Source organism: Podarcis gaigeae (assembly GCF_964106915.1).
Source record: "Podarcis gaigeae genome assembly, chromosome: 7".
Taxonomy (NCBI): domain Eukaryota; kingdom Metazoa; phylum Chordata; class Lepidosauria; order Squamata; family Lacertidae; genus Podarcis; species Podarcis gaigeae.
In genome coordinates this window covers 78,419,924-78,447,568 of record NC_139683.1, presented here as the reverse complement: position 1 = coordinate 78,447,568, position 27,645 = coordinate 78,419,924, and the positions used below count along the sequence as shown (strand labels likewise).

At 42.7% G+C, this 27,645-nt stretch overlaps 1 protein-coding gene across 6 annotated transcripts in view; it reads right to left on the bottom strand.

The window, feature by feature from the left end:
* The window catches only part of LOC310848310 (catenin delta-2), a 204,860-nt gene that overhangs the window by 122,282 nt on the left and 54,933 nt on the right, over positions 1-27,645 (bottom strand). For all 6 annotated transcript variants that reach the window (XM_083747179.1, XM_083747182.1, XM_083747181.1 and 3 more), the window contains one exon: positions 919-1,051. In XM_083747179.1, the coding sequence (XP_083603305.1) occupies positions 919-1,051 (133 nt within the window). The remainder of the gene's footprint in view (positions 1-918; positions 1,052-27,645) is intronic.

Here is a 27,645-nt window from a genome sequence, read left to right as displayed (position 1 = left end):
TGCAAATCCTTTTTTTAAAAACAAAACAAAACACTAATTTCTTTCAACAGAGATATGAGAGAGCAGGGCATCAGGCTAACTATAACTTTCAATATAACTATATTACGAAAAGTATCACTGATTCAAATAATTTTGTGTGAACGCGACCATTCCTAGGAGGCATGACTTGTTGTAGTCCAACCAATCAAGGAAACATTACTCTTTAATAACAATACACATGTCTGTAATGAGAGGGAATACATATATGATCAAGAAATTATTATTACAGTGCTCTGCTCATCTGCCTCCCTATGCTCTGGAAATAGCTATATGAACAATAGTTCTGAAGCTCCCTTTTCCTCTACCTGCCTGTAACTAAAAGCTTTATGTAAGGTGATATCAAAAAAGTTTAAGGTACTTCCACAACAGAGAGAAATCTGAAATTTGGTACACAGCCCAATGACAGAATAAAAAGCCCCCCCCCCAAAAAAACCCTCCGTTCATGAAGTGTGCTGCACAAAAAGGCAACAAAGAAGAGGAGGAGGAGGAGGAGGAGGAGGAAGAGTTTGGATTTGATATCCCGCTTTATCACTACCCTAAGGACTCTCAAAGTGGTTAACATTCTCCTTTCCCTTCCTCCCCCACAACAAACACTGTGAGGTGAGTGAGGCTGACAGACTTCAGAGAAGTGTGACTGGCCCAAGGTCACCCAGCAGCTGCATGTGGAGGAGCGGGGAAGCGAACCCGGTTCACCAGATTACAAGACTACCGTTCTTAACCACTACACCACACTGGCACGGAGTAAACCACAGCACAGATAGGAAGTTCTCCTGGAGTTCTCCATAAAGAAAAAGGCAGCTCAGAATTTCAACAGTGGTTTAGCATACATATGTTGTACAACACACATACGCACATGTTTTAAACAACTAATTCTCTTACCTCGGCTTTTATTTTATTGTCTCCAAAGCAGAGGTGCTGTAAGTAGGCAGCAGCATTGGATTGTACTGAGGGGAACTGATGCTGTAACATCTGAATGACTTCTGGAAGTTCCGGGTCTCTCCATCCAAACTCTCTGTGCACAAAGAAACGAGAAGGGATTTAGCAGTTGCTCTAATGACGACAGCAGCACCTATACTTGTTCATGCCCATAGTTTTAATGCACCAAGCTCAGGAAATGTGTAGGGTTTTTTGTTGTTGGTATCACTGCCATAATGAAGGTAGACGGTAACCAGTATCATGACTACCCAGAAATTTAAAAACCACTGTGATTAGAGAAAGGTAACTTTGGCTAGATTAGTTTTCTCAAAGTTCTATTATTCAAAAATAATAGAAATGAAATGCACTATAGGAAGCCCTGATAAAGATTAAGAAAACAAAAAAACATACAGAAACACAGCCATTATGCACAACCATGCTTTCTCACTGACGATGAACAGAGCCTATCCCAAGTACCAGAGCTGGGCTGGAAGTTGGGAGAGAAGCAGTATCAGAGGATGGGCATTACCTAAAGTGCTTCACAGGACTGCAACAAATAACTTGGGCTCAACTGTGGGTTGCCAGTTCTCCTTAGTTCAGAGCCTTGAGACTGGCACTATGCCTACAAGCATGCAAAATCCTCATGCTCCTTATCTTAAATTAGATTGGACCAATGCAGTGTTCTTACAGGAAAATATCCCAGGGTGGAATCAAGTTTGGAAACGTATCCAAGTTACAAATGTGCTCACTGTTTTCTCATATTATCTACCTGGATGCACCATGAGCACTTGGTACAGTTCATGACATTGTGTGCCAACCTATGCTCAATATCCATATTTCTATATCACAAACCACAACCAAACACTTCATCCCCACCACCATTTGCTTGTTGCTTGTGTTATAACCCCACCCCTCACTACCTCTAGTGAGGAGGAAGGGGACACGGACATGGCACTGAGCCACAACGAAGGATGGAGCAATTGTCAAGAAGCGTCACAAAATCAAAAGTAGGTGAAGCATCTATCAGAACCTGATCTATCACTAACCTCCAGCTGCACCAAGAAGTGAGAGCTGTCAAAATGTGTCTGATTGAGAAATGGGTTTATGTGCATGGATATGTGCAAACTCCCAAACTATGAAAACCAGGAAATAAGTTCAGAGAATGATGACTGTCTGAGGAAGAGTTGGACAATTACTGCAACAACTAATTTGAAGATGAGCATGCAAGACCAAAGGTGCTCAGGACAAAGGGCTGGATCCCGACTTAGTCAAAATTAGAACAGAACTCCCTGAAAGCAACTGGACCTAAGTTAGTCAGAACCACCAAATTCTGTTGATTTTAATAAGTCTACTGAGTTTGGACACAGCACAATATAACTAAACATCTATTTCAACAAACCAAATGGATAATCGTTCCCCAGAATTGCTATAAAGGCTGTTAATTTTTGCTTGTGTGGGATGTTGAATGGGAAGTTTAGAACAAGTATATCAAAGCAAACCTATAGGGTCATATTGAGTGTTGCTGTTCCCTTAGTGCAGCAGACTTCTACAACATAGGGGGTTAGATTAGATGATCCTTGTGGTCCCTTCGAACTCATTCCCATCCTCTTCCCTTCCAAGCACCTCATAATCTGCTCCAGAAGGTTGGAGGATGCCTCTGAGCAGTTTTTGAGGCCGTGCGGGGAGAGGAGGGGAAGGAGAGGTCCTGTTACATGAACAGAATTCTGCATGTAGTTGGATGCAACCCAGAACATTTTATTAGTCCCTTAATTAATGCTTAGCCTCTAGAAAAATGTATATGAACAATATGTATCTCTTTTTTGAAGAAATCAAAAGTAGCCAGACTGCAGAAAATTCTTAAATCTCCTTTGCAGAAAAGGATGAGATATGTATTTGACCCATATTAAATTTAATAATTTCTCATGTTCTCTATCACAGAGTTATGTTTGCACTTGTGGTTATCTTCCATCAAACATCCACCTCCCAAACTTTGCAAAATATTTATCAACAGCAATCACACATAAAGAAATCATGACTAAATAAAGCTAATGGGGCGTGTGGTTAAAGTTGCGATTACATACAAAACTGCATGATTGCTGCAAATCTGCTGCCTGTTTTCCTACTCCTGAGGTACAGAACTTTCCAGAAATCATAGTCAACATTATTCACCACAAGGACTAACTGGCCACTCAGGCTGACAACTGTTCTGTTGTTATAATCTTACCAGAGACGAAATTTCAGGCCAAGTTTTCAGTCTGAATATTCTGCTTTGATGCAATTACTTAACTTAGATTTCTCCATGACTATGTACACATTAGCGACTGAAAACGCAGTGAGGTGGTTCTCCTCCACTGAGTTTCAAGTTGTTGTACACCTGCGCCTGAGCTGTCATCCACACACGTACAATGACTTTCTCAAATGTACACACCTCAGCTTAACTGCAAAGTGAATGTAGCTCAAGTTTTCCTTTCGGATTGAAGTTTACTTTGAGGGAAAGTGCATCAAAAATAGCAGTATTTCTCAAGAAACTACAGGAGAGCTCTGCATCATCGATTGAAAAGCCAGCAGCGAGAGCGCACTGGAGCCAGAGTAAATGGGCATGCGTACACAGCCTGTGTCTCTACTAAACAGTGATTTTAGCAGCTGACAGATTTTGCGTTTCAATACGAGTTTAGTCTAAATGAACTGACAACTTGCAAACTCCTACTGCATGAGTAACTCATACATCTGCATCTCTTCAAATAGAGGAAATGAAGTGGCAGTTTCAACCATGAATGTTTAATTAAAACTGAGTAGTAGAACCACTGTTACATACACACACACACAGCCATCTTTATTTTCCATTCTGTTTTATTTTAAAGCAAAACCTACAATTTAATTTTGTTGTCTTTCCTCGCACTGGTGTGTTTTAGCCTCAGAACAACCCTGTGCGGAAGGTTAGCCACGGAGGACTCAAACTGGCAATGTAATATCTGAAAATAACATACTGATGCACGTTCATGGTTAACTGGATTCCTTGCTTTAAACCACAATAATCTAGTCACTTCACCATGCTAGTGAGCTCTTCCTGTCAACATGTTGCTAGAATCCAACCCAGAATTTACAAAAATTGGTCCAGTGGCAGTTTAATGTATCTTTTGACAGGTTTAAAGTACTTGGTAAATTTGCATGAAACTACAGAAGCTTGGCACTTAAACTATTTTTTAAAATGTGGCTGTACCGATTGGGTTGGAGCAATAGAAATGCATGTATAATATAGGGCTGGTGAAAGGTGGCCATCCCCCCCCCCAAAAAAAACCCCACCCCGGAGAAAGGTAGGGGACCCTCATGTATGGGATGGGCTTTGGCATGGTGGAAGACAGGGTTTCTGGGAAATTGGTGGAGGCAAATACCATTAGCAGGAGTCATCAGAAGAGGTTGCCTGTGTCTGATTTTTTTTGGGGGGTGGGACCTTTCCCTCAGACCCCTATTTCAAAGCCTACCCCATTCAGTAGAGCCCCTGAACCTCCTGGCTATTAGCAGTGAAGGCTGTGAAGTGGTCAAATCAGCTTCTAACAGCAGCGTTAGACACTTTCCCCCTTTGATCCAAAACATTTCGAAGAACCTTCATGCAAGTTACATACAATGTGATTTCTGTTTTAGCTGTTTCCGGGTTACTGAGGGAATAAAAGGAAGCCAACAGCAGGAGTACTTGCACAAGAAGTAGCACAGATAGTCAAATTCACAAATTTCATGTGGAGTCATGAATGCAAGCTAAAGCTTTCCAAATGCATAGGACGTCTCTTTGTTTTGAATTTTTAAAGAAGACCTGTATTATGCATTTCCTCTGTGCTGTTATGAGAAGAATTTCATAGCAAATGTTTATGCTTGCAATAAATCTGTTTTTATTCTAAAACATCAAAGCAGGTAAGAAACTGGTATGTGATTGCCATTTTATAAGCAGATGCTCTGCAAAATTGTTAAAATTTGTTTTTAGCCGTTGCTAAATTTGCAGCTAAATGGCTTGATAAATATGTTGAATTAAGCCACTCTAATGACTCCCCCATACCCTAGGCGTATGAGATTCTTATAATTTTTAAAAAACAAATGTTTTAAAATAAATCTGGTGAGCATGATCTAATGAGACTTAAGGGAATATATCTTTGGAAAATGACTATTTTCAAGTACTGCAAATATTGATTGCAATGGACTATTCTGGCTTGAATCCAGTGTTTGCATGAGCAGAAGCCATTTGCTCAGCTACGCTTTCCCACCTCTCCAGCCCACTAAAAAACCTCTCTCAGAGGGTGGAAAGGCCTGAGATATGATATGCTGGGGCTGTAGCAGGAAGGAAAACTGGAGAAGACTGGGTGGAGGCAGTTTGCCTCTCAGTCATTTCCTGAAGGTCTCCTAGTGTTTGGCGGAGGGGGGGAGCATTTGTGTATATGTGTATGTGTGTGTTTTCAAGTGGGAGGTGAAGTCTTGCAAATATCTGGTTTCTGGTCATACAAATTCTGGATCAAAGCCTCTGTTTAAACACAATACGCTTAACTTAATTTTGTTAAAGATCTAACAGAATTCTATTGAATTATTGCTCAGTCCAGCATCACAGCAATTTTTCACATTTAGTTTTAGTGAATCACGTTCAACTGTCACTGACAGATGTAGATACTGGTTTTTTTTACTTAATACAAATTTACAGCGTGGGTGGCGCTGTGGTCTAAACCACTAAGCCTAGGGCTTGCTGATCAGAAGGCATGTGAATCCCCGCAACGGGGTGAGCTCCCATTGCTCGGTCCCTGCTCCTGCCAACCTAGCAGTTTGAAAGCACATCAAAGTGCAAGTAGATAAATAGGTACCGCTCCGGTGGGAAGGTAAACAGCGTTTCCATGCATTGCTCTGGTTCGCCAGAAACGGCTTAGTCATGCTGGCCACATGACCCAGAAGCTGTACACTGGCTCCCTCGGCCAATAAAGTGAGATGAGCGCCACAACCCCAGAGCCATCCGCGACTGGACCTAATGGTCAGGGAAACGCTGTTTACCTTCCTGCTGGAGCAGTACCTATTTATCTACTTGCACTTTGACGTGCTTTCAAACGGCTAGATTGGAAGGAGCTGGGACCTAGCAACGGGAGCTCACCCCGTTGCGGGGATTTGAACCGCTGACCTTCTTATCGGCAAGTCCTAGGCTCTGTGGTTTAACCCACAGTGCCATCCGTGTCCCTCCTTTACCTTTACAAATTTACTAACTGTGCTGAAAAAGGCACCAGGCATTTACAATAGCTGTTTCTTTTCACTTTCCATATTGCATATTACCTCTTCATCATATTACCACACAGTAGCTGGGTTCAGGCTATGGGACAAACAGACCAGAAGACTTAATATTATTTTTTAAAAAACATATTCATGATATCATGATTATTATTTTTTAAACAGCCAACGGGAGCTCACCCCGTCGCGGGGATTTGAACCGCCAACCTTCTGATCGGCAAGTCCTAGGCTCTGTGGTTTAACCCACAGCGCCACCCGCGTCCCATATATCTATATATCTATATATCTATATAGATATATATATAGATATAATATTCTACAGTTTATAACGGACCGAGGTCGTTCATACACACACACACACACACAGACACACTCTTTCTACAGTTTATCCACACTAGCAAATTGGAGTGGGGAGCTCGGGAACACCAGAGGATCATTCAGAGCTCCTGCTGATACTCCAGATTTTTTTTTGGGGGGGGGGGGACATTTATCCTGCAACTTCATTTGTGTGGGAAATACCAGCAAATATTATTTGCAAAAACGAACAAACACCCAGGGGCAAGACTGAGTATTCCAGCTGCCAGTAACGTATCCCTAAAAGGTGTGAATGAAGGAGAGACTCACAAATTAAAGGGCATCTTGGTAACTAGTTGTGTTTTGCAAAGGGCTTCAGTGTCATAGAGCCCTAAAATGGCAAGCCACCTAAATGGTTTTTGACATTATATCCAGAGCTGTGGAGCCACACAGTGCCAGATTTACGTATAAGCTAAACAAACTATAGCATAGGGCCCCACTCTCTTGGGGGCCCCCAAAAAAATTAAAGGGAAAAAAAAACTTGGGTGTACATCTCCAAAATATAAGATAAAAAACAAATAAAATAAAACCTACATACAGCAACAGTGTTTTGTAGGCTCTTATGATAGCATCGCTGATACCAATCCAGCGCATGCACAAAGCGCTGACCTGACTACCCCCCTGCCCAGCCTAATCCATGGCTCTGTCCCTGCCCCCTTCACTGGCCACTGCAGCATCACAAGCGTTAAAATATTACACAGCCAATTGTTATCTCATTTGTTAGATGCCCACCACCGAAAAGTTGTGAGGCGTCTTACAATTCAAAACGTATGAAAGACACGAAACTCTAAATTAATCACAGTCTAATTCTGAGAGACAGAAGCCGGCCTCAGTTCTGCAACATAACACCATAAACTTGAGCAAGATTCAGATGCTACTATGAACATACATGATGACACTGAGCTAATTGGGAACGAGTACTTAAAACTCCTGTTACTAGGCTATCCTTTTGATGCTAATTCTTATGATATATTTTGAGTTTCAGGATGAGTGTTTTTATAATCATCATGACAGAAAGTATCAACCAGCTCATGGAAGTATAGTTTGATCTAATCTTCTTCACTGGATTCAACCCAATGATATTTTTTTTGGGGGGGGGGAGAAAAAAAAATCAGCTTTCAGGGGGCAAAGTTATTGAACTTTTTTTTAGGTTTGCCCAAAGTTGTGGAGATACTTTTTTTTTTTTTTTTTTGCAAATAACCAACATTTAGACATTTAGCCAGTTTCTGCAGTATTACATGTATGTCTGGGAAATTCCAGACATGTGGCAAGCCTACGATATAGCTCAGTAGGGGAGCATATGATTTGCACCCAGTTAAAATGTGATTTGGTAGCTGATGGTGTGGAAGACTTCTGCCTCAGACGCTGCGGAGCCACTCTCAGAGTAAACAGAACTTAGCTAGATTGACAGAATAGTCTGATTCAATATTAGGCAGCTTACTATGTTACACTGATTGTATAATGTATTTTACATGTATTCATGCCTCATTCTTCAACCCTGAAGGGTTTCCAGAGTGCCGCACAGTGAATTTGAAACAAGTAATCATCAATATTGAAACTTCAGTGCATTGAATATGGTAAAAGTCACGAAAGAAGTATACATACATATATAATTTTGTTGATATGCGGCCTTTCCATAGTTCAAACCATGCTCAAGGCGGCTTAGGACACAACAAAAATATGCACAATTACAACAACAAAAGTAGCCATAAATAAAACATCAAAAAATGCACCAACCAAACAATTTCCACAAAAATCATAATTAAGATCTACAATAAAGATACAAAAAATAATGCCTATAACATCAACAATCCTCAGTTAAACAATACCCCAAAGTACACAAATGGCACTCCAGATTCAACATAAGACTAAGTGAACTACAGCTAAAGCCAAATCTCTCTCTTTATTTCTTTCTTTTGCTAAGGAAACATTCTCACTGGAGCAACAGCAGCCATCTACCGTATGCCTAGAAACTGAGAAGAAGAATTTGCTCATTTCCCTGCAACTCTCCCCTTTCTGGGTCAAGTGTTATGCACCAAAATGAGAGAAGACACTTGACAGTCAAAAGCGAGAAAATGAAGTCAGTAAAGTTATGTTTGACGTTCTGCCCCAACTCTTTCCACTGAACGCTGGTCTTAGTAGGGAACTGTTTAAGGAAGGATAACAGACCCAGCATGCCTCATTGTCGGCAAAAGCGAATTACTTTAACAGCATGTTTTTGTAAGTGCCATTGAAGCCGTTTCCTTCTGCTAGCAGCACACCTGCGAATACTAGACAGCCCAAGTGTTGACTGAGTACGCAGCTCAACTATATGTGTACACAGATTGTGTATTCATTGAATGTAACCTTATGTGGACTCCCCTGTAGCTGGGTGGTCATTGACCATATTGACATAAGTGGCCAACCTGCAATGTGGTAACAGAGCTCTAACTGCTAGCCAAGATAAGAAGATTCCTTCCTTACTGCCTGCTCTTAAGCTAACTTGCTATCTGCTCTAGATTCAAACTATACCTAGACACTGGGTGGGGGCTGTTGGAGGGCTGTGGTGTGCACTGGCTTGACAATAATAACTTCAGAGTGACACCACTGGTATGGACTAAGACCGCAATACTGCAGCACTGTAGCAACTGGAGTGAAAATTCCCAATGAAATTGAAATATGATTAGTGTGTAAAGCATGCAACCTCCCTTTCGTATTTTGGCAGGTGAGTGTACAATGTTTGAAAGAAAGATTAAAACACGAATAAAAACGTGAAAAGCCCCCCACCCCCAGCAAAATTACCAGCAATTTGTTGGTCGCCTGAAATGCTGTGGGAGAAGCATTTATCTTCATTTGCATAGGATTCTGACGTTTACTGCTTCAGAGAGGAACTGCTATAAACGAACATGTGGTTGTCGATTAAGAGAACACAGGCATTTTAAAGAGCGTATGTCTCACCATTTGGCATCCCAAGGATACTTTTCCAACACCAGTTTTACGCTGAAGCTGTGAGGGCAGTTATGACAAAGGTCCCTTATTTTCAATTCTTGCAAGGGTTAATTTTCAATGTGTTAGTTTCTAGGGCTAATTTACGTTATTAGAGCAGAACATTCGCATCTGATCAAGCAGTTGGCATACAGAAACACAGACACCAACATCTACCCCTTTCCGGGCAATGCTGCCTGAAAGCAACTTTGGAGAGAAGATTTATGTAGGAACCATATGTTGAAAAATGACACCAAACATTTATCATAAAAAGAAAAATGCTTCTAAGTCTGCTGTGACGAATAAATTTTTGAAATGATTTTTTTTAAAAAAAACAAACCCTGCTTTTTTCTTATTTTGCTTTATTGTTAACGTGGTTTTCGCTAAGATTTCTATTTTCGTAAGTTTAATTTTATCACAGAGAAGCAGAGCAAAAATAGGAATGCAGGGCAAAAGTATCAAAACAATTACAGTCATACCTCAGGTTACGAACGCTGCGGGTTACACGTTTTCGGGTTGCGGACTGCCCCTAACCTGGAAGTACTGGAACGGGTTACTTCCGGGTTTTGGCACTCGCACATGTGCAGAAACACAAAATGATGTCACACGAATGCACAGAAGCGCCGAATCATGTCACGCATGTGTGCAGACACGGCGCTTCAGGCTGCGAACGCTGCGGGTTGTGAACGTCCCTCCCAAACGGATCATGTTCGCAACCCAAACTATGACTGTATTGAAAAGCTTTCCAAACCACAGTTCTCGCAGCTGCTTGATTATCTAGCAAGTTCTTAAAGCATTAAAGCCAATTTTTCCAACTGGCATAGCCTTTGGAAAAAGGAAAAGGAAAAAAAGAAAGAAGGGAAATTAAAAAGATGCTAACCCACCCATGAGTGCTGCCAAAGTAGAAGAGCGTTGCACAAGTTTGCTTGTATTAAGAATGCAAGAAGAATCCTGGTGGACCGGATCATAAAGCTAATTTGAGTCAGCTGAATATTTCTGGGAAGGCATAAAAGCAACACCCTTCATCTTTTACCTTTGACTACCTGACATTCACAGGTATACATGGAGGCTCTGATTACTAGAGCCACCACTGCTCTCTGTCCGGGGGAAGGGAAATACAGTCGTACCTTGGTTTTCGAACAGCTTAGTTCCTGAACATTTTGCCTCCCGAATGTCGCAAACCAGGAAGTGACTGTTCCGGTCTATTTTTGGAAGCTGGCAGGACTTCTGCGGCTTCTGATTGGCTGCAGCCAACCAGAAGCAGTGCTTTGGTATTCGAACGTTTTGAAAGTCGAACGGACTTCGGGAACAGATTCCGTTCACCTTCCAAGGTACAACTGTACTGGAATGATTACAACTTGCACCCCGCCACACAGTAACCTATGTGCTGTTTGGTCAGTCCTTAGAGCCGTGGAATAACTCTGCATTTATTATTTCTAATTCTTAAACCACTTTGCATCAAGGGGTTTTGTCAGGGAGTAGCAAAAAGGATTCTTGCTAGGCATAAGTTGAGACTTAAACTGCTAAAGCCAATTCATCAAATTAGACTGAAAGCAATTGGCACAGAGTAAGCACAAGACGCAGCATAATGATTAATAGAGTCTGAATCAGGCTTTGTTTTCAGAGCAGTTCCTTGTCCTGCTTTTTATATAAAAAATAATAATTCTAATTTAGACTGCAAAGTGTGGGCCATTTAATTCCCAGTGGAAAATGAGGCTAGACTTAACGCCTCACAGAATGCAGGATCAATGTTTGAAATCCATGCTTCCGTTCTTTAATCTGCTTCATCAAAATAAGACTCGTGAAATATTATGCGGCCATGAAAACATTAACGAAATATAAGCAGTTAAAGGGCTGTTTTCTCCTCCTTACATTAAATCTTTCTATTTTTATGTACATGCCCTGCATCTTAGTAACCTAAAAATGGCTATTTGAACATGCATGGGATATGGTCTATCTATCCGCAAACTGGAACAGACACTGATGATGTACCAACATTAACATACTAAATCATTTTTTATTTTCTCTCCCTGCAAGAGTTTGTCGTGATGCATATTGCAGATTTAAAAATGCTTTGAAATACACCGTTCTCCTAAGAGCTTCTTTCTCAAGTCTCAAAATAGGGTGGGATAGAATCCTGGCTGCGGACTACTGTTCATCCTGCAGGAGCTGGCAGAGAGGACAGCTTGCTGAAGAGAAAAAACCAGAGCTAAATTCTCTGCAGTTTGTGGCAGCTGGTGATAAAGAGAAGCATCCTTTGCGCCTTTCTGCTTAGAGATTCTTTGCCTTGTTGCCTTTGGGGGACTGGTAGAGACATCACCTTGCCAACAAAGGTCCATATAGTAAAAGCTATGGTTTTCCCAGTAGTGATGTATGGAAGTGAGAGCTGGACCATAAAGAAGGCTGATCGCTGAAGAATTGATGCTTTTGAATTATGGTGCTGGAGGAGACTCTTGAGAGTCCCATGGACTGCAAGAAGATCAAACCTATCCATTCTTAAGGAAATCAGTCCTGAGTGCTCACTGGAAGGACAGATCCTGAAGCTGAGGCTCCAATACTTTGGCCACCTCATGAGAAGAGAAGACTCCCTGGAAAAGACCCTGATGTTGGGAAAGATGGAGGGCACAAGAAGGGGATGATAGAGGACGAGATGGCTGGACAGTGTTCTTAAAGCTACCAGCATGAGTTTGACCAAACTGCGGGAGGCAATGGAAGACAGGAGTGCCTGGCCCATGGGGTCACGAAGAGTCGGACACGACTCAACGACTAAACAACAAGAAGGCAGGAAGAAGCTCAAAAGCCTCAGGCAAGAGAAAGAACCATATCTTGCTTTGTCCACATAACATAAAGGACACCCTCGCATCTTCACAGGATCTCAGTCTCATCCAGTGGCCTCATAGGTCATAAAAGGATGGGGAGCAATTCTACAGCAACAGGAGTCAGTCTCTTTGATTAATAGCCAAGGGAAAGAAGCAGCAGCTCACAACTTTTGTGGGTAAGGTGAGACGTTTATGCACTCACTCTGTTGTGATTTTGGTCTTGTTTTTATGACCTCTATCCACACTGACAAGTTCATAGTACAGTGGTACCTTGGTACTCAAATGGCTTGGCTCGTGAACAAATCGGCTCCCAAACGCCGCAAAATGTTCTGGTTTGCAAACATTTTTCGGAAGGCGAACATCCAACGCGGCTTCTGCAGCTTCCGCTTGAGTGCAGGAAGCTCCTGCAGCCAATCAGAAGCTGCGTCTTGGTTTTCAAACCATTTCAGGAGTCGACGGACACCTGGAACGGATTAATTTCAAGGACCAAGGTAACCAAGGTATTTTACATTTCCACTCACAGAAGCCGACCCTGAATAACTGATGAACAGCAATGTTAAACACACAAAATGGTGAGAAGTCACAGAAATACAACCAGTTACAATTTCTCTGTAACAATCACTACATACATGTTCTTACCCCTAAACAGAGACTCCTAAAATCCTACGTGCTCCCACCTAATCAGATTCACTCTTATTCTGGTTATCTACTGTTTTCCAGTGGTAATCTTCCACTGAGCCAGTTTTGTGGGGAAAAAAGAGCCTATATGCTAGGTTAGCTTTGGGAAAAGAAATCCTTTGGAGATTGAAAGGAGGGAAGAAGTCGGTGCATTTATCACGCATGTAAACAATTCTGAAGGGGGCATGGGGTGTTAAGGGAGGGGTAGTACCTCTGTTGGGGACATGTTGTGCTCCTTCTGGGATAGTTTGTCCATCTTTGGTTCCCCACCCTGCACTCAGCTCTCACCTATGGCTCCTAGAAGCTGTCAGCATGTGACAGTGGCCACACCTTGGGAATGGCTTTGACTGGTTGTCTAAACCAGATGAGGGTAGCCAATGGGTCTCAAACCCTTGAGTTAGAGAGTTCCTTAGCAATGCAGAGAAAGGTTCCAGCCATTTGAGCAGACTAGACAAATAGTGGGTCCCATGACCAAGAAAGCGGTCTTGTTGTAGAGGGAAGTGAGGAGCAGATGGGGCTCGTCAACCTGGGAAGATAGCCCATCCAGGAGAAGTAAAACTCTAATCCTAAGCCTCTCCTGCTTTGCAGGATACCTTCAGGAATAAGCCCTAAACAAATCTAGAGTGCAGTCTTCTCAGGTGGTTGGATGGGACGCTGTATGCTTCCTTACAGAAACTTCTGCAACCAAGCTTGCGGCCAAATATATTGTTCTGCTTTCCTCTAGACCAGGGGTCAGCAAACCTTTTCAGCAGGGGGCTGGTCCACTGTCCCTCAGAACTTGTGTGGGGCCGGATTTTATATATATATATATATATATATATATATATATTTGCTTTCGTAGATTTTCACGGGTACAGGAATGCAGGTTTTGGTGTCCTCGGGTGTCTTCCCGTGTAAAAGTTGGGGTGTCTAGGCGACGTTTCGACGAGGTCTCACTCGTCATCTTCAGGCTGGTGCTTTCGGCTTCTTGTTACTGGAACAGAGCCCAATATATATTGGGGTGTGTGTGTGGAATGAACGAATTCCTATGCCCCACAAATAACCCAGAGGTGCATTTTAAATAACAGCACACATTCTACTCATGTAAAAACACCAGGCAGCCCCCACAAGCCAGAGATGCATTTTAAGTAAAAGGACACATCCTACTCATGTAAAAACACGCTGATTCCCGGACCAACCGCGGGCAGGATTTAGAAGGCGATTGGGCGGGATCTGGGCCCTGGGCCTTAGTTTGCCTACCCATGCCCTGGACCACATCAGTGAGACTGCGTCTTGTCGTCTGGGCAGTCCAGGACCTCCATACACACTGCCTAGGCTTGCACCCCGGGGAGATCACTTTGGTGGTGCTAAAGCAGCTTTTTTGACTTCACTCTATTGTCTCTCAAGACAGATGAACATCAACAAAAACAATTCTGAATGCCATTTGTGGCATGGCATAAAACAATATAAAACCCCCATGTATTCCTCCACAGGTTCTCTGATCTGGGTAAGATGACCTATTCTAGGTACCAATACCAAGAGGGATTCCATATGGGGGCGCACGAGTTAAATTATTGTTTGGAACATTAGACTTCTTCTCCTATGGAGTTTCCCTTAAATGAGTAAGGCTGTTTTGCTTTTAAAAGCATTTCCAGCTGAATGTGGTTAAAACTGATTCTAGCCTTAATGCCGCAGTGTTTACTATTCTTTCTGACTTTACCCATGAATGAAAACAACATACATCTACAACTGTCGCCACTGCATTAGATGCACTCTCCTTGTTGTGATGTGCAGAATTACAGTCAAAAGCTACTCTCGTAAAAGATGCCTTTTCTAAAGTCTGCGCAGCTTGAACCATTTGAAGCAAAGAACCCACCCAACCTGTGTCTTCATAATGGTACCTTCAACCCATTTAAAGGTTGAAAGGAGTGATGCTAATTGCCTCACGTTTATCGCATTCTGCCGGCGCTGTAAGCACCAGCTGCTTTATCAGCCAAGACTGGCACATTAACAGTCCCTCCTTATCTTCAAGGGAAAGAGAAAAAAGGCAAGACGGGGGAGAGAATGGGCTACAATGAACAACCAGAAATGGATTGCAATCTTGATCAAACCAAATCCCGCTGGCAGAAAATATGCGAAGACACTTCTCGGTTATTATATACAAAGGAATCCCCGAAAGGCACCGGAAATCAGCTACTACTATACCAGTCCAATAGAATCACAGAATCCTAGAACTGGAAGGGACCACGAGGGTCATCTAGTCCAACCCCCTGTAATGCAGGAATCTTTTGCCCAACGTGGGACTTGAACCCACAGGCCTGAGATTAAGAGCCTCGTATTATGGATTCAGAGGTGTTTTCAGAAGAAGCAGCTCTTCTACACAGCATTTTTTTTTTTTTTAAAGAGATGAAGGTGGACATTTTAAACCACCTTAGAAAGCTGCATTTTCTTTCTTAGATGTGGAAGAGGAAGAAAATGTGACTTATCAAAGTGGTCAGTGCCTGACAATTGCCGATATGGGCTTCCTTGAAGATAGTGGGATTAAAGTAGCTAGAAGGTTACTAGGAGCAGGGGGAATGTGTTCAAAGCATGGCTATTCCTGAGGCCAAATTGAGGTTTATAGCACAATCAAGTGAAGTTAAAAGGGAAGGTCTGTGTGCGCAGCAAAATCACCCTTCATAAACAGCATCCCAGTGGCATCTTCTGCTGTTTGAGGGAATAAATTCAGTGGATCACAGTTTGGATTTCCACACAGAAGAGGAGCACGGAATCTCCTTTAGGGGGACACGCTTCTGATTAATGTCACAGGCCTGAATAAAGTTAGCCATTTGAGTGCTAAGGCATCAGTAGTAATGTTTAAAATCTGTCTTTAAAAAGTGTACCTTTAGAACCTCTGGGGAGCTAAGTACGAAGACTGTCTTACCTGCCAACAACACAGATTGATTTCTTTTTATTTATTTGATCCTCACTTTCTCTTATTTTATTAACACTCTATTCTTCCTTCCAGAAGCAGGTATAATTGTCTTGGGCAATACATCCCTGTCATGTGCAATGCTATAGTGCTCTCCTTCTGATCATCCTTCTTCCCAAAGGGAAATTAAATTGCTTTGAAATGTGGCCTTTTCAGTAATTGCTCTCCCATTTAGTGAAGATCAATGATCATTCTCACCTTCCTATTTACTGCATTATAGCTTTATGAGAAAAGGAACTGTTCCTAAATGCAAAGGGGAGGTGAACAAAGGTCAAACACCAGGTGAACAGGCTACAAAGTTGGCAAACTAGTGGAATTCAGAGGAGGTTAAGACCCACATCATTCCACTCTAGCCTCTCTTTATCCAGACTAAATATATTTCAACAATTTTTATACCGCGTTACACTTCGGGGTGAGGTGCAACTAAGGAGTCCCACTAGCAGAAGCCTATGCAAGGACTTCCGCTAGTGCAATGGGGTCTCTGCCCCTCTCCACCCTACTCCCCAGTTTGCTGGGGGACATGACCCCCAGCATGTAGGGAGGAGAGAGTGGAGATTGTCCATCTGGCAAGCTGAAAGCTTGCACTGATGGAAAGACTGCTATAGTTCTACACCATATTCCCTAAGTCTCTACATGATAGACAGTAAGATTGAAAAGATAAAGGTAAAGGTAAAGGGACCCCTGACCATTAGGTCCAGTCGTGACCGACTCTGGGGTTGCGGCGCTCGTCTCGCTTTATTGGCCAAGGGAGCTGGGGTACAGCTTCTGGGTCATGTGGCCAGCATGAATCGGCCGCTTCTGGTGAACCAGAGCAGCGCATGGAAATGCCGTTTACCTTCCCGCCGGAGCGGTACCTATTTATCTACTTGCACTTTGACGTGCTTTCGAACTGCTAGGTTGGCAGGAGCAGGGACCAAGCAACGGGAGCTCACCCCATCATGTGGATTCGAACCGCCGACCTTCTGATCTGCAAGTCCTAGGCTCTGTGGTTTAAACCACAGCGCCACCCGTGTCCAAAGATTGAAAAGATAGAATAAAGATAAAATCAGTTTAAACAAACGAGAACTTCAGAAAACCTACTTAGGATGTCTGTTGAAATAACGGTCTTCGTCCTCCCAGCCTTTCTCATCTCAGCTGGGATGGAGGTTCAAAAGAATTGGTACCACCACACTGAGCAGTAAATATACCTCCAATTTTATTTTGCAGGTCCTTTCCTACTTTTTATCTTCGTTACAATGTCTCTACCATATCATTCCCCCTGTCTCCTTCCTATTATTACATCAACATGGAAGAAAATGCTGTTCACCTTAATATTAAGATAAAGGAATCTCACCCACTCTTGGTCTGACAACATCCACTCATCCCAATATTTCTTCACAGTGCTAAATTGAAGGTGGTGAATGGTACAGAGAGAGGTAATAGGGATAAACATTTCTCTCTCTTTCATCCCACCCCCCAACAACTGAAGAGTCAGCCTAAGATATTAACTGGCAATCAGCTCAGGATAAACTTAATTAACTTAATAGGCTAGCTGAATTTAGGTTTCCCCAAACTCAGTGGGACAAGTTAATCATTACCTGTTCCATTGATTTCAAAAGGAACTAAGTTTAATTGCCACAGCATGCAGTGATGATCACTAGCTTTTGAGTTAATAAACTTGTTAGGCAGAAGCACATTTTTGATACAACAGCTAAGAATGGTTCCCCTGTGCTCCCAGTAAGTAGATCTCTGGGGTTACCAGATGCTAAAGACCAGCAAAGAAGGGTGATATTCATCATGTCCTGCTCACGAACTTCCCAAGCACATCTCAGCAGCTACTATTGGAGGCAGAATGCCAAACTAGATAGGTCTTTTGTCTTACCTATGAAGCCAAATTTATATTCACCTGGGTAAAATTATGTCAGGTATTTCAATGAATTTAAACTGTTCTTTTCTTGTTACACCTGTGTACGTGTGCTCAAAGGCAGTGTTTCCCAACCTTGTGCCTCCAGATGTTTTTGGCCTACAACTCCCATCATCCCTAGCTAGCAAGACCAGTGGTCAGGGATGATGGGAGTTGTAGGCCAAAAACATCTGGAGGCACAAGGTTGGGAAACACTGCTCAAAGGTACTCAAAGCTCTCTGGTTTATGTGGATGGGTGCTTTATGGGTACAAGTAGGAAACAACGGAATAAAGAGAAAACAAGAGTTATATCAGGAGATGCAAACATAAAACAAAATCAAGCTAAAGTTAAAAGGGCTGCTTCACAGATTTCCAAAAGTGTCCACAGTCACCCGATATAATGAAGGCTGTAACAATGGAAACATTTTCAAACAAGTCGAAAACAAACCATATCAGAGTGAACAAACAATGTGGAGAACAGATGAATGCACATTCTATTCGAAAGTTCTGCACTGCCCAGGAGGTTCCATGCAAAGCTTCAGATAATTTGACCCCCGCTGTAACTGACTCTGTTCCGTTCAAAAACAAGCTAAATACAACAGCATTCATTGCACAAATGGCTTACTGCACATGATTTATAATGTGTAAATATTGCTTTAGTATGAAGAAGCATTATTGCGGTGCATGCTTGGAAAGGTCAGTTGGGGAAGAACTGTTAAAAAACGAACACACATGATTTCTGCATACTGAAATCACTGCATGCTTTCCATTGTGTTTGTATGGGAAAATTTAGTCAGTGACTGATAACTGAGAATGATCAATTTCTGAAGACTGAACCATGGTAACACTGGATGAAAGAGACCTTGCTTTTTAAAATATATATTTTTTTCTATATATTACACACTAAGATACACATCTCTAGGCATTGTTGCTCCCCCACCATACACCCTTCCTTCCCATCCTGCAAATATACATTAAGCTGGAATAATACCTCAGAACAATGGAATTAATGAAGTATGAGATGCAAGACAAGAAAAGGTCTTCTCAATTAAGCCATGTTTACCAGACAATGATGTCTGAAATATTTCATATTTAGTCACTTTCCTATCAGCAGGGAGCATGTAAAAGACATACACACATACCTTGTGTATTGTAGATTTCAGCTATTTATGACGGAAAAAATTACTTTTATTTCTACCAAATTAGGTATGTAATTGCAAATATGCCCTGCTTCTGTAGCACATTTAACTCTCTTGTACAAGAAATGTCATAAATGGAAATAAAGTTAAATGGGTTAATTAGTCACCACTGACCATTTTAATTACAGGATGGGGGGGGGGAATTGGAGACAGATGTCAGGAAAATACTCATTACTGGGATCCTGATAGAATATACTTTCAGTTGACTGAGCAAGCTTTGTATAACTGATTACATCTCTCCCCCCTTACCTTCCCTGAGTAAATAGAAAAACTAATTATCTGCACACTATTAAGTTAATGCACATTTATCTACAACAATTCAATTCTGACTGTGAAATAATCTTTCTAGTCTATAATTACACTCCAGATAGATTAGCATAATTTCCGCAGCACATACTTTCATAAAGAAGCTGATACTAGGGTTGTTTTTAAATGCCAAGGATATTTTAAGGCAAAGAGCACAAAGTGTGGTGTGTGTTCAAGACTGTATCTCACTCACTACACTGATGCATCTTTAGGAATGGCTACTGTTGCTCATACCTGAGAGGAAACACTCAGACGCCCGAAGATTGATTGGGAAAAGACTATGCATGAAACAGCAAAGTCCCTAGCCTGAAAGAAAAGCTGAAGGTGATAACCATGACTGTGGCACTGCTCCGATTCTTCACCTCTTTGGAGACCTGCACACCACTGTCTTTTATGGAGCATCTTGGCTCCCTGCCTTGCAGGCCTTTTCCCACCTGGCCTGGGGAGGCGGGGCCCTGACTGACTCCAGCTACGAAAGCCAAGTCTGCTGACAAAGCAAGAGACCATCTTGGCTGCCTCTTAGTGAAGAGGCTGCAACAGCAGCAGATATGTTCTACGCTTGATATTTTAATTATGCTGTTTTAAATGTGAAAGTAGGGACCTATGGAACACCGGATGTATCTTCATGCTGTCGGGCAACTTGAGTTTAAATGCCACTGGGTTGACCAGCAGGACTTATGAGGCTGAAGTAATTCTGTTAAGTGTTGTGAAAGATTAATAGAAATCCAGGTCAGCCCAAATGAAATGTCAGCCTTTAAGTTCAAGATTGATTCTGACTGCCTTACACACAAGTTGACACATTCAAACTGCGTGTCTTCAAGCAGATTAGCAAACAACAATGTTATTTTGGTTTTTAAATGCAGGTGGATATGATGGCCTGTGGACAGATGTACATTAAACATCACAAAGGATAAAGCTAACTAACTGGACAGAAAGTCAACACAGGGTAAGACAGTTCCCTGTGGAATTTTTTAACCTTCTTTTTAGGTAACAAGGGTCAGGATGCTTAAGTAACTAAAACACAGATGGCCTTACCTTCCATGAGTATCTGAGGACTGCTGAGAAATGTTTTGTGAGAGAGGATGCACAGAAATAAATCGTGGGCAAGAAGTCCCGGCTCCTTCCTATGTCAAAATCAGGCGCAACCCCTTCTTTCCAGAAGTGTGTACTACTGCTGAAATTCTTCACTTTGCTTTCTTTCTGCAGACATGGAGCAGATTCAAAACTCCCAGCTAGCCCATTAACCAACAGAGCAGGACAGCAGAGGCAGGAGCTATGTTGTCTTAAGCTAGTAGGCTTGTAGCAAAATTGGCTTTCATCCTATTGAGATATGGGTTGGCCCTTATTGTTGATGCTCCTGAATTTCAGGCTCTGCTCAGATCACCAACCAAAAGCAAACAAACAGCACGACAGAGGAAATAAAATCTTTATTCCCTGCACTCCCAGTGTTTGCCGCACAATGCTCACAGTTTCCCTTCAGTATATTATCTTTCAGAATATGTCCTAAAGGATTAAGGCGCTAAATCCCCACAATTTTCAGTTCCACACTAGCTAACAGAGTTGCCACATATACAATCTCTCAATTTCTTTCATTTAAAGTTTTTTGTCACTGCAACTGGCATCGCAAAACAAAAAAACCAGGCATCTCTGAATATAAGGTCTTCCTATGTTTTGCAGAGATCCCTGAGTAGGGCCAATATTAGCAATAGTATCAATAACACATTTCAGGCCTTTGAGGGCCAATTGAAATTGTGCTGCAGTAAGCACATAAAGTCCTACAAAATTACATAAATTTGAATTTTGATATTGAAACAGAGAGGTTCTGTTGCCATTAGAGTTCATCAATATGCACTGTGCTCCTTCTCTGAAGCAAAAGCTCCCCCCCTTCTGTTGTGAACCCCCCCTGGGATCTTTGGATGAAGGTCAGTATGCAATTTTAATCAATCAATCAATCAATCAATCAATCAATAATAAGAGTCAGTGTTCTTCTATAATAACACTGCTTTGCTGCTGTTCCCCTTGGTCAACCACTGGGGAGAAAACCCCCAGACGAGTCTGTGGTATCTCTCTACCGCTTCCCTTTTTTTAGCCTTATTGGCAGAGCCTGCCAAACCATCTCTTCAACAGCTCGATTACAATCACTGCAACCCTCCTCTACTTCCCAGTTGTCCCTTTCCCCCTTTCCTTGCTCTCTGTTCGGCACACTCCCAGTCATCAGCAAATCTCTTCTGCCCCCACCTTTGTTACGTCACTTTCTCAGCTGTATCCTCTTAAAGCTCCAAACACACACAAACAGATCTCCTTCCTGCTTCCCTTATACTCTTGAGTTCACTTTTCCTTCCTTCTCCCTTTCCCGCTCACAGAGTTGCTCCTACGGCTTTCCCCTTGCTCTGTCACTTCTTCTCCCTCTGTGGTCTCACCCTCTTTTGCCTGCCCGTGACCATAGCTGTCAATTTACAGATTTGAAAATAAGGGGCCAGCAGCCTCGAAAATAAGGGATCAGCAGCCAAAATAAGGGATTTTAGTCAGCCATCAGCCAAACGAAGCCTCAAGCGGTGGTTCCCACAGTGCAGCAACCTGGCAAAGGGGATGCAGCAAGGAAAACCACCGTCACCTCTCCGCTGGGAAGCGCTGAGCAAAGGCGAGTCCCCAGGCAACACGGCCAATTTGATCGGCACAAAGCATGCAAGCTCCACCCCCCAGTTGTTCTTAGACTCCTTATTGGGTGAGCAACACAGCCAAGCAACACAGTTGGAGCCTCCCTCCTCTCTGGCCGGCAGGGAGGGAGGGAGAGGAGCTGCTTCCTTTGAAGCCCGGGAAATTTAAGGGACATCATCAATAAGGGACAGCAGCGGGACACGGAGCTGGGATAAGGGACTTTCCCGCCAAATAAGGGACGGTTGACAGCTATGCCTGTGACCCCTAACACTCATGCCCTCCCCTGCTTTTTTTATCTCTGTGTTTGTGCATTCCTTCCATGGCTGTAACCCAGGCATCCCCAACCTGCGGCCCTCCAGATGTTTTGGCCTACAACTCCCATGATCCCTAGCCAACAGGGCCAGTGGTCAGGGATTATGAGAATTGTAGTCCAAAACATCTGGAGGGCCGAAGGTGCCTGCTGTAACCCCATGTCACAACTGCCCCACCACGGTACCCCCAGAGAACAAGCATGTATAAAGAGTTCTCCCACCTGCAATATTTCAGATCCAGGAAGAAAAAAATCTAATAGTAACGGAACCGCTGTCTGGCAATATATACAACCAGGTAGTTTTGTAAGACTTGGTGTGCTTATTGCAGCACATTTTCAATTGGGCCTTGAAAGGCTGAAAGGTGTTCTTGGTACAGTGGTACCTACGGTTGCTTACTTAATCCGTTCCGGAGGTCCGTTTGTAACTGGAAACCGCTCGTAACATGAGGCGCACTTTCCCTAATGGTGCCTCCTGCTGCTGCCATGCTGCCAAAGCACGATTTCCGCTTGCATCCTGGGGCAAAGTTCACAACAAGGGGCATCTACTTCCAGGTTAGCGGAGTGCGTAACCAAAAGAAGTCGTAAGGGGAACTGTTTGCAACACGAGGTACCACTGTACTGTTATTGTTCAGTATTGTGCTGAACAATACTGCAAGTGACACGATGTGTCAAGAACTACCTATTCCAGAGGAAAGACTATGCAAAGAATCTATCCTTGGGGTGGTTGACCTCTTCTTGTCCAATCAGTCTTAAAAATTAGCTATGGACACAATAAAGCAGTTTGCAGACATGATATTTTTCCAATAGGTGGTGCACTTAGATACCATCTTGCAGTGATAAAACTCTTGTCAATAGATATAATTGACAGGCATACTATATTTTCAGCATCCCAAGATGTGTGTCCATAGACGTAAGATCTCAAGGAGCCCTTTGGTTATCATTTAGAAGTAGCTTCTTTTCACAGAATGAGTGATGGGTTACTGTCAAAGTATTGTTGGAAACAAGCCACCTCTCTGGATTCCATTTATGGGCAACACCTATTACAATTATCACTACACTATGAAAAGGCATAGATGCACATAGTATGATAAAAGCTACTTCTACCTCTCAATGCCATGTGCAGAGACATGCTCTACTCTCTTTTCTTGCTGAAGTAGATGTCTGGTAAGGCCATTTATGTCATGAACCTCAACAACAACAACAACAACAACAATTTTATTATTTATACCCTCCCCATCTGTCTGGGTTTCCCCAGCCACTCTGGGCTGCTTAGAGCATATATAAAACATAGTAAAATGGTTCTGGGCTATTGATTTGTTTAAATCTAAGACTGCAACGTAAGAACAAAAGTGGAAGAGTTAAGTATTTTTTGCTCTATAAGACTCACTTTTTCCCTCCTAAAAAGTAGGGGGAAATGTGTGTGCAGGCTGCGCAGCTATCCGAGAAGCCAAAATACCAAGAGGGATTGCTGCTTTCGCTGCGCAGCGATCCCTCTTGTTGTTCTGGCTTCGGAGATTCAGAATTTCCCCCCCCTTGTCTTCCTCCTCCAAAAACAAGGTGCGTCTTATGGTCTGGTGTGTTTTATAGAGCGAAAAATACGGTAGTGCCTTCAATCACCAATGTGTGACATTTAGAGAGAAGCTGGGATAACTGAGCAGCAGCTACATATTTATGCTTGTCCCACAAGAAACCCTTTAAGAAACATTTAAGAGCAGCAATGTTATTTCAAGGCATTTGTTATCGCCTCTCTTCACCATTCCACCTCCCTTTGTTCCTCTGTTCCTCCTGGGCTTTAAAAACAAATATGTAAAGATTCCTTGTACCCCGAAGAGTTAATTAGCCTTCATGCAACTGATGCTACAGAAAACCATGCTCATTTCTATCTTAAAACAACTGAAGAGCGTTTACAAGCACCACCGATCAAGCAAGGGTCATTATAGCAAAAGTTAACTGGGGAAAAACAACAACAACAACAACTCAGCTGTTGAGAAATCTAATATCCAAAGAAACCTGCAACCAAGTCTCATCAACCAAAGCAGGTCACAGGGACAGACGTTGGATCCCTGCTGCTGTCACAAAGGTACAAACGGCATTCTCACGCTGGAATCGGGACCCATCTCCATTCACATGCAATAGCGACAGCAAGCCATAGTGGCGGCTGCTTTTGTGGGATTAGGGACTATGCATTTTCTGGAATCATATGGCCCTTTCCTATCAGGCAAAAGCTGCAATGAGTAGATTTAAAAATCTTCCCTCCTTTATTTCAATACCAAGACGACTTACAAGACAGTTGTTATGTGGAAAGAAAAAGTTAATGAGGTTTCCTGAATTCCTGTATGAAGATATACAAATATCATCTTAATTACAGAACACAATTGCATAGTAAAGTTCCTGTAATATTAGGTGCAGGGACGCGGGTGGCGCTGTGGGTTAATCCACAGAGCCTAGGGCTTGCCGATCAGAAGGCCGGCAGTTCGAATCCCCGTGAAGGAGTGAGCTCCCGTTGCTCGGTCCCTGCTCCTGCCAACCTAGCAGTTCAAAAGCACGTCAAAGTGCAAGTAGATAAATAGGTACCACTCTGGCAGGAAGGTAAACGGCGTTTCCATGCGCTGCTCTGGTTCGCCAGAAGCGGCTTAGTCATGCTGTCCACATGACCTGGAAGCTGTACGCCGGCTCCCTTGGCCAATAAAGCGAGATGAGCACCGCAACCCCCAGAGTTGGTCATGACTGGACCTAATGGTCAGGGGTCCCTTTAGGTGCACTTATCTGAAATGTCTACATACGTGCATTCATCCTTGCCTGTTTCCCACTCCAAGCATTCCCACCCCCCTTCTGAGCTTGTCTCCATTCTGCTTAGAACCACATTTCAAGTTCAGTTTGAGGCAGGCAGTTTTCGTTTTGTTTTATTAAGTTTATAATGCCTTTTTGTTCCTCTGCTGTCACAGGGAGGTCTGCAGAGTAGAGTAGAGTGGGATTCTTGGGATCACTGACAGCTAACAAGGAGGATCTGCTGGGCCGACAGAATTCAGAACACACAGTTTGTGTACATAATGTAGACAGACTGCACTACTAAGCAATCCTACCGTTATTTTATTTTATTTTTACCCTGATTTACTTTAGGTTAACCTGACAACTATTCTTCACCCTTGCTGTGAGAGCTACAATGCCTCCCACAACAAAAATGTTCAAATGTAATCTCTGCACATAGCAGAACATGTGAGGCTGGTTTCTAATCATGGAATTCGGTACTCACAGTGTGAAGGCATTAATGTTTGTCTCTGACTCAAAACACAGCTTGCCTAAGTGTTTGCCATCGGATTGGTACAGCTTTCAAAATCAACTGAATTGTATTTATAGGGTCTAAGTCTTCCCCCACCCTCCTCACAATATCAATCCTTAGTGAATAATTCAGAGATGAACAGACTATCCTGTTTGAAACTTTGATCTCCTGTAAAGTTACTGTACTGATTTTATTCATTATAAGTGAACAATCGTGCTTTTAAAGGTGGGAACATCCTCAGGAAAAAGCAGATGAAACCACAGCGCATGCTGAGCCCGTCATCTTTGCAACACAGGCGCATGCTCTGAAAGCAGGTACAGAGTGTTCTTCTTCTTCTTCTTAATTAAATTTATATACTACTCAAGGATGACAGGGCGACTTACAGTGTACAGGTGAAAAAGTTTCACAGGGTTTAAGAAGAATGATGGAGCATATTTCTACAGAAATGAATAGAATTATACAGTAATAAATGTCAACTCAACAGAATGAGGGCATATGGTAGACCAATCAATTCCAAGTCCAATCCAAAGGGCTCAAATGTTTAAATCCCCAAAACTATTTAAGCCCCAAGTACCTAAAAGACCATCTCTTCCTCTAAAGATCCTCTCAGGTGTTAAGATCAGCAGAGGGGATTGGTCCTCTTGATAATCCCTCTGAGTAGTTCTCAGAAGTTCAGGAGTGTTTGACCTGGAAGTGGTATTCTTTGTAGCAGATCCCAAATTGTGAACCCCCACCCCCCATAGAAGTTTACCTGGCACTATATACGGACGAGGCATCTCACCCGAGGAGTATATTTTTTATGATCCACTCTATTCTCTCGATTGCAATTTGTTTTAAACCGTTTTTAGTTTTGCGTTTCAAATTGCACTTCGATACTGCTTTACCTTAACGTTTCAGGGCGGTTTACAATGATAAAACATAAAACACCATAAAATACAATACAAATAATTGTTAGAGTGACTGGCTAAAAAAATAAAAAAAATAAATAGTTGCAAAGGCCTATTGGCATAAAAAATACTTGCAAGAGGTGCCCGAAAGTCAAAGTGAGGATGCTTACACTTCTTTTAATGAATTTATATTGTTCTGTGTCATTTGTAATGGTTTTATTTGTTTTATAATTATAATGGTTTTATCTGTTTATCTAATTGTGTATTATATTGTAACCTGCCTTGGGACCTTATGGTGAAGAATGAGAAAGAAATCTTACAAATAAATAACAACCAGATATAAGCTTTCCATGTTACTACTAGTTAATCACAGGGGCCTCATTTCTGTTTTAACCAGTTGCTTTGGAATCAGGTACCATCATTTTTCCATACAGGTAGGTAACAGCCCTTTGCCATTCTACCGCCATTCCACTTCATTTTTTTTGGCAAGGAACAATTTCTACATAACAATTTGCCGGTGGAAAAGTGACATGCTGGATCCAAATTTAGCTTTCCACAGATGAAAGAGTTCTCTCTATTCATGGAATGCCTTTGACCTCATGGAGGCACTCCCTGGAAGAAGGGAGGAAATTTATGCTGGTCTCTCCTTCTTCTGTGGGACGCGGGTGGCGCTGTGGGTAAAACCTCAGTGCCTAGGACTTGCTGATCACATGGTCGGCGGTTCGAATCCCCACAGCGGGGTGCGCTCCCGTCGTTCGGTCCCAGCGCCTGCCAACCTAGCAGTTCGAAAGCACCCCCGGGTGCAAGTAGATAAATAGGGACCGCTTACCAGCGGGAAGGTAAACGGCGTTCCGTGTGCTGCGCTGGCTTGCCAGATGCAGCTTGTCACACTGGCCACGTGACCCGTAAGTGTCTGCAGACAGCGCTGGCTCCCGGCCTATAGAGTGAGATGAGCGCACAACCCTAGAGTCTGGCAAGACTGGCCCGTACGGGCAGGGGTACCTTTACCTTTACCTCCTTCTTCTGTAGCCTCCAGTACTGCCAATGACAATCCCCCCCCAAGAAAATATGGCAAATGACTGGAACATTGAGGGAGGGGGTACGTGGGGAGGTGGGAATCAGAAATGATCACCCAATGCCCCACTCCCAAGCTG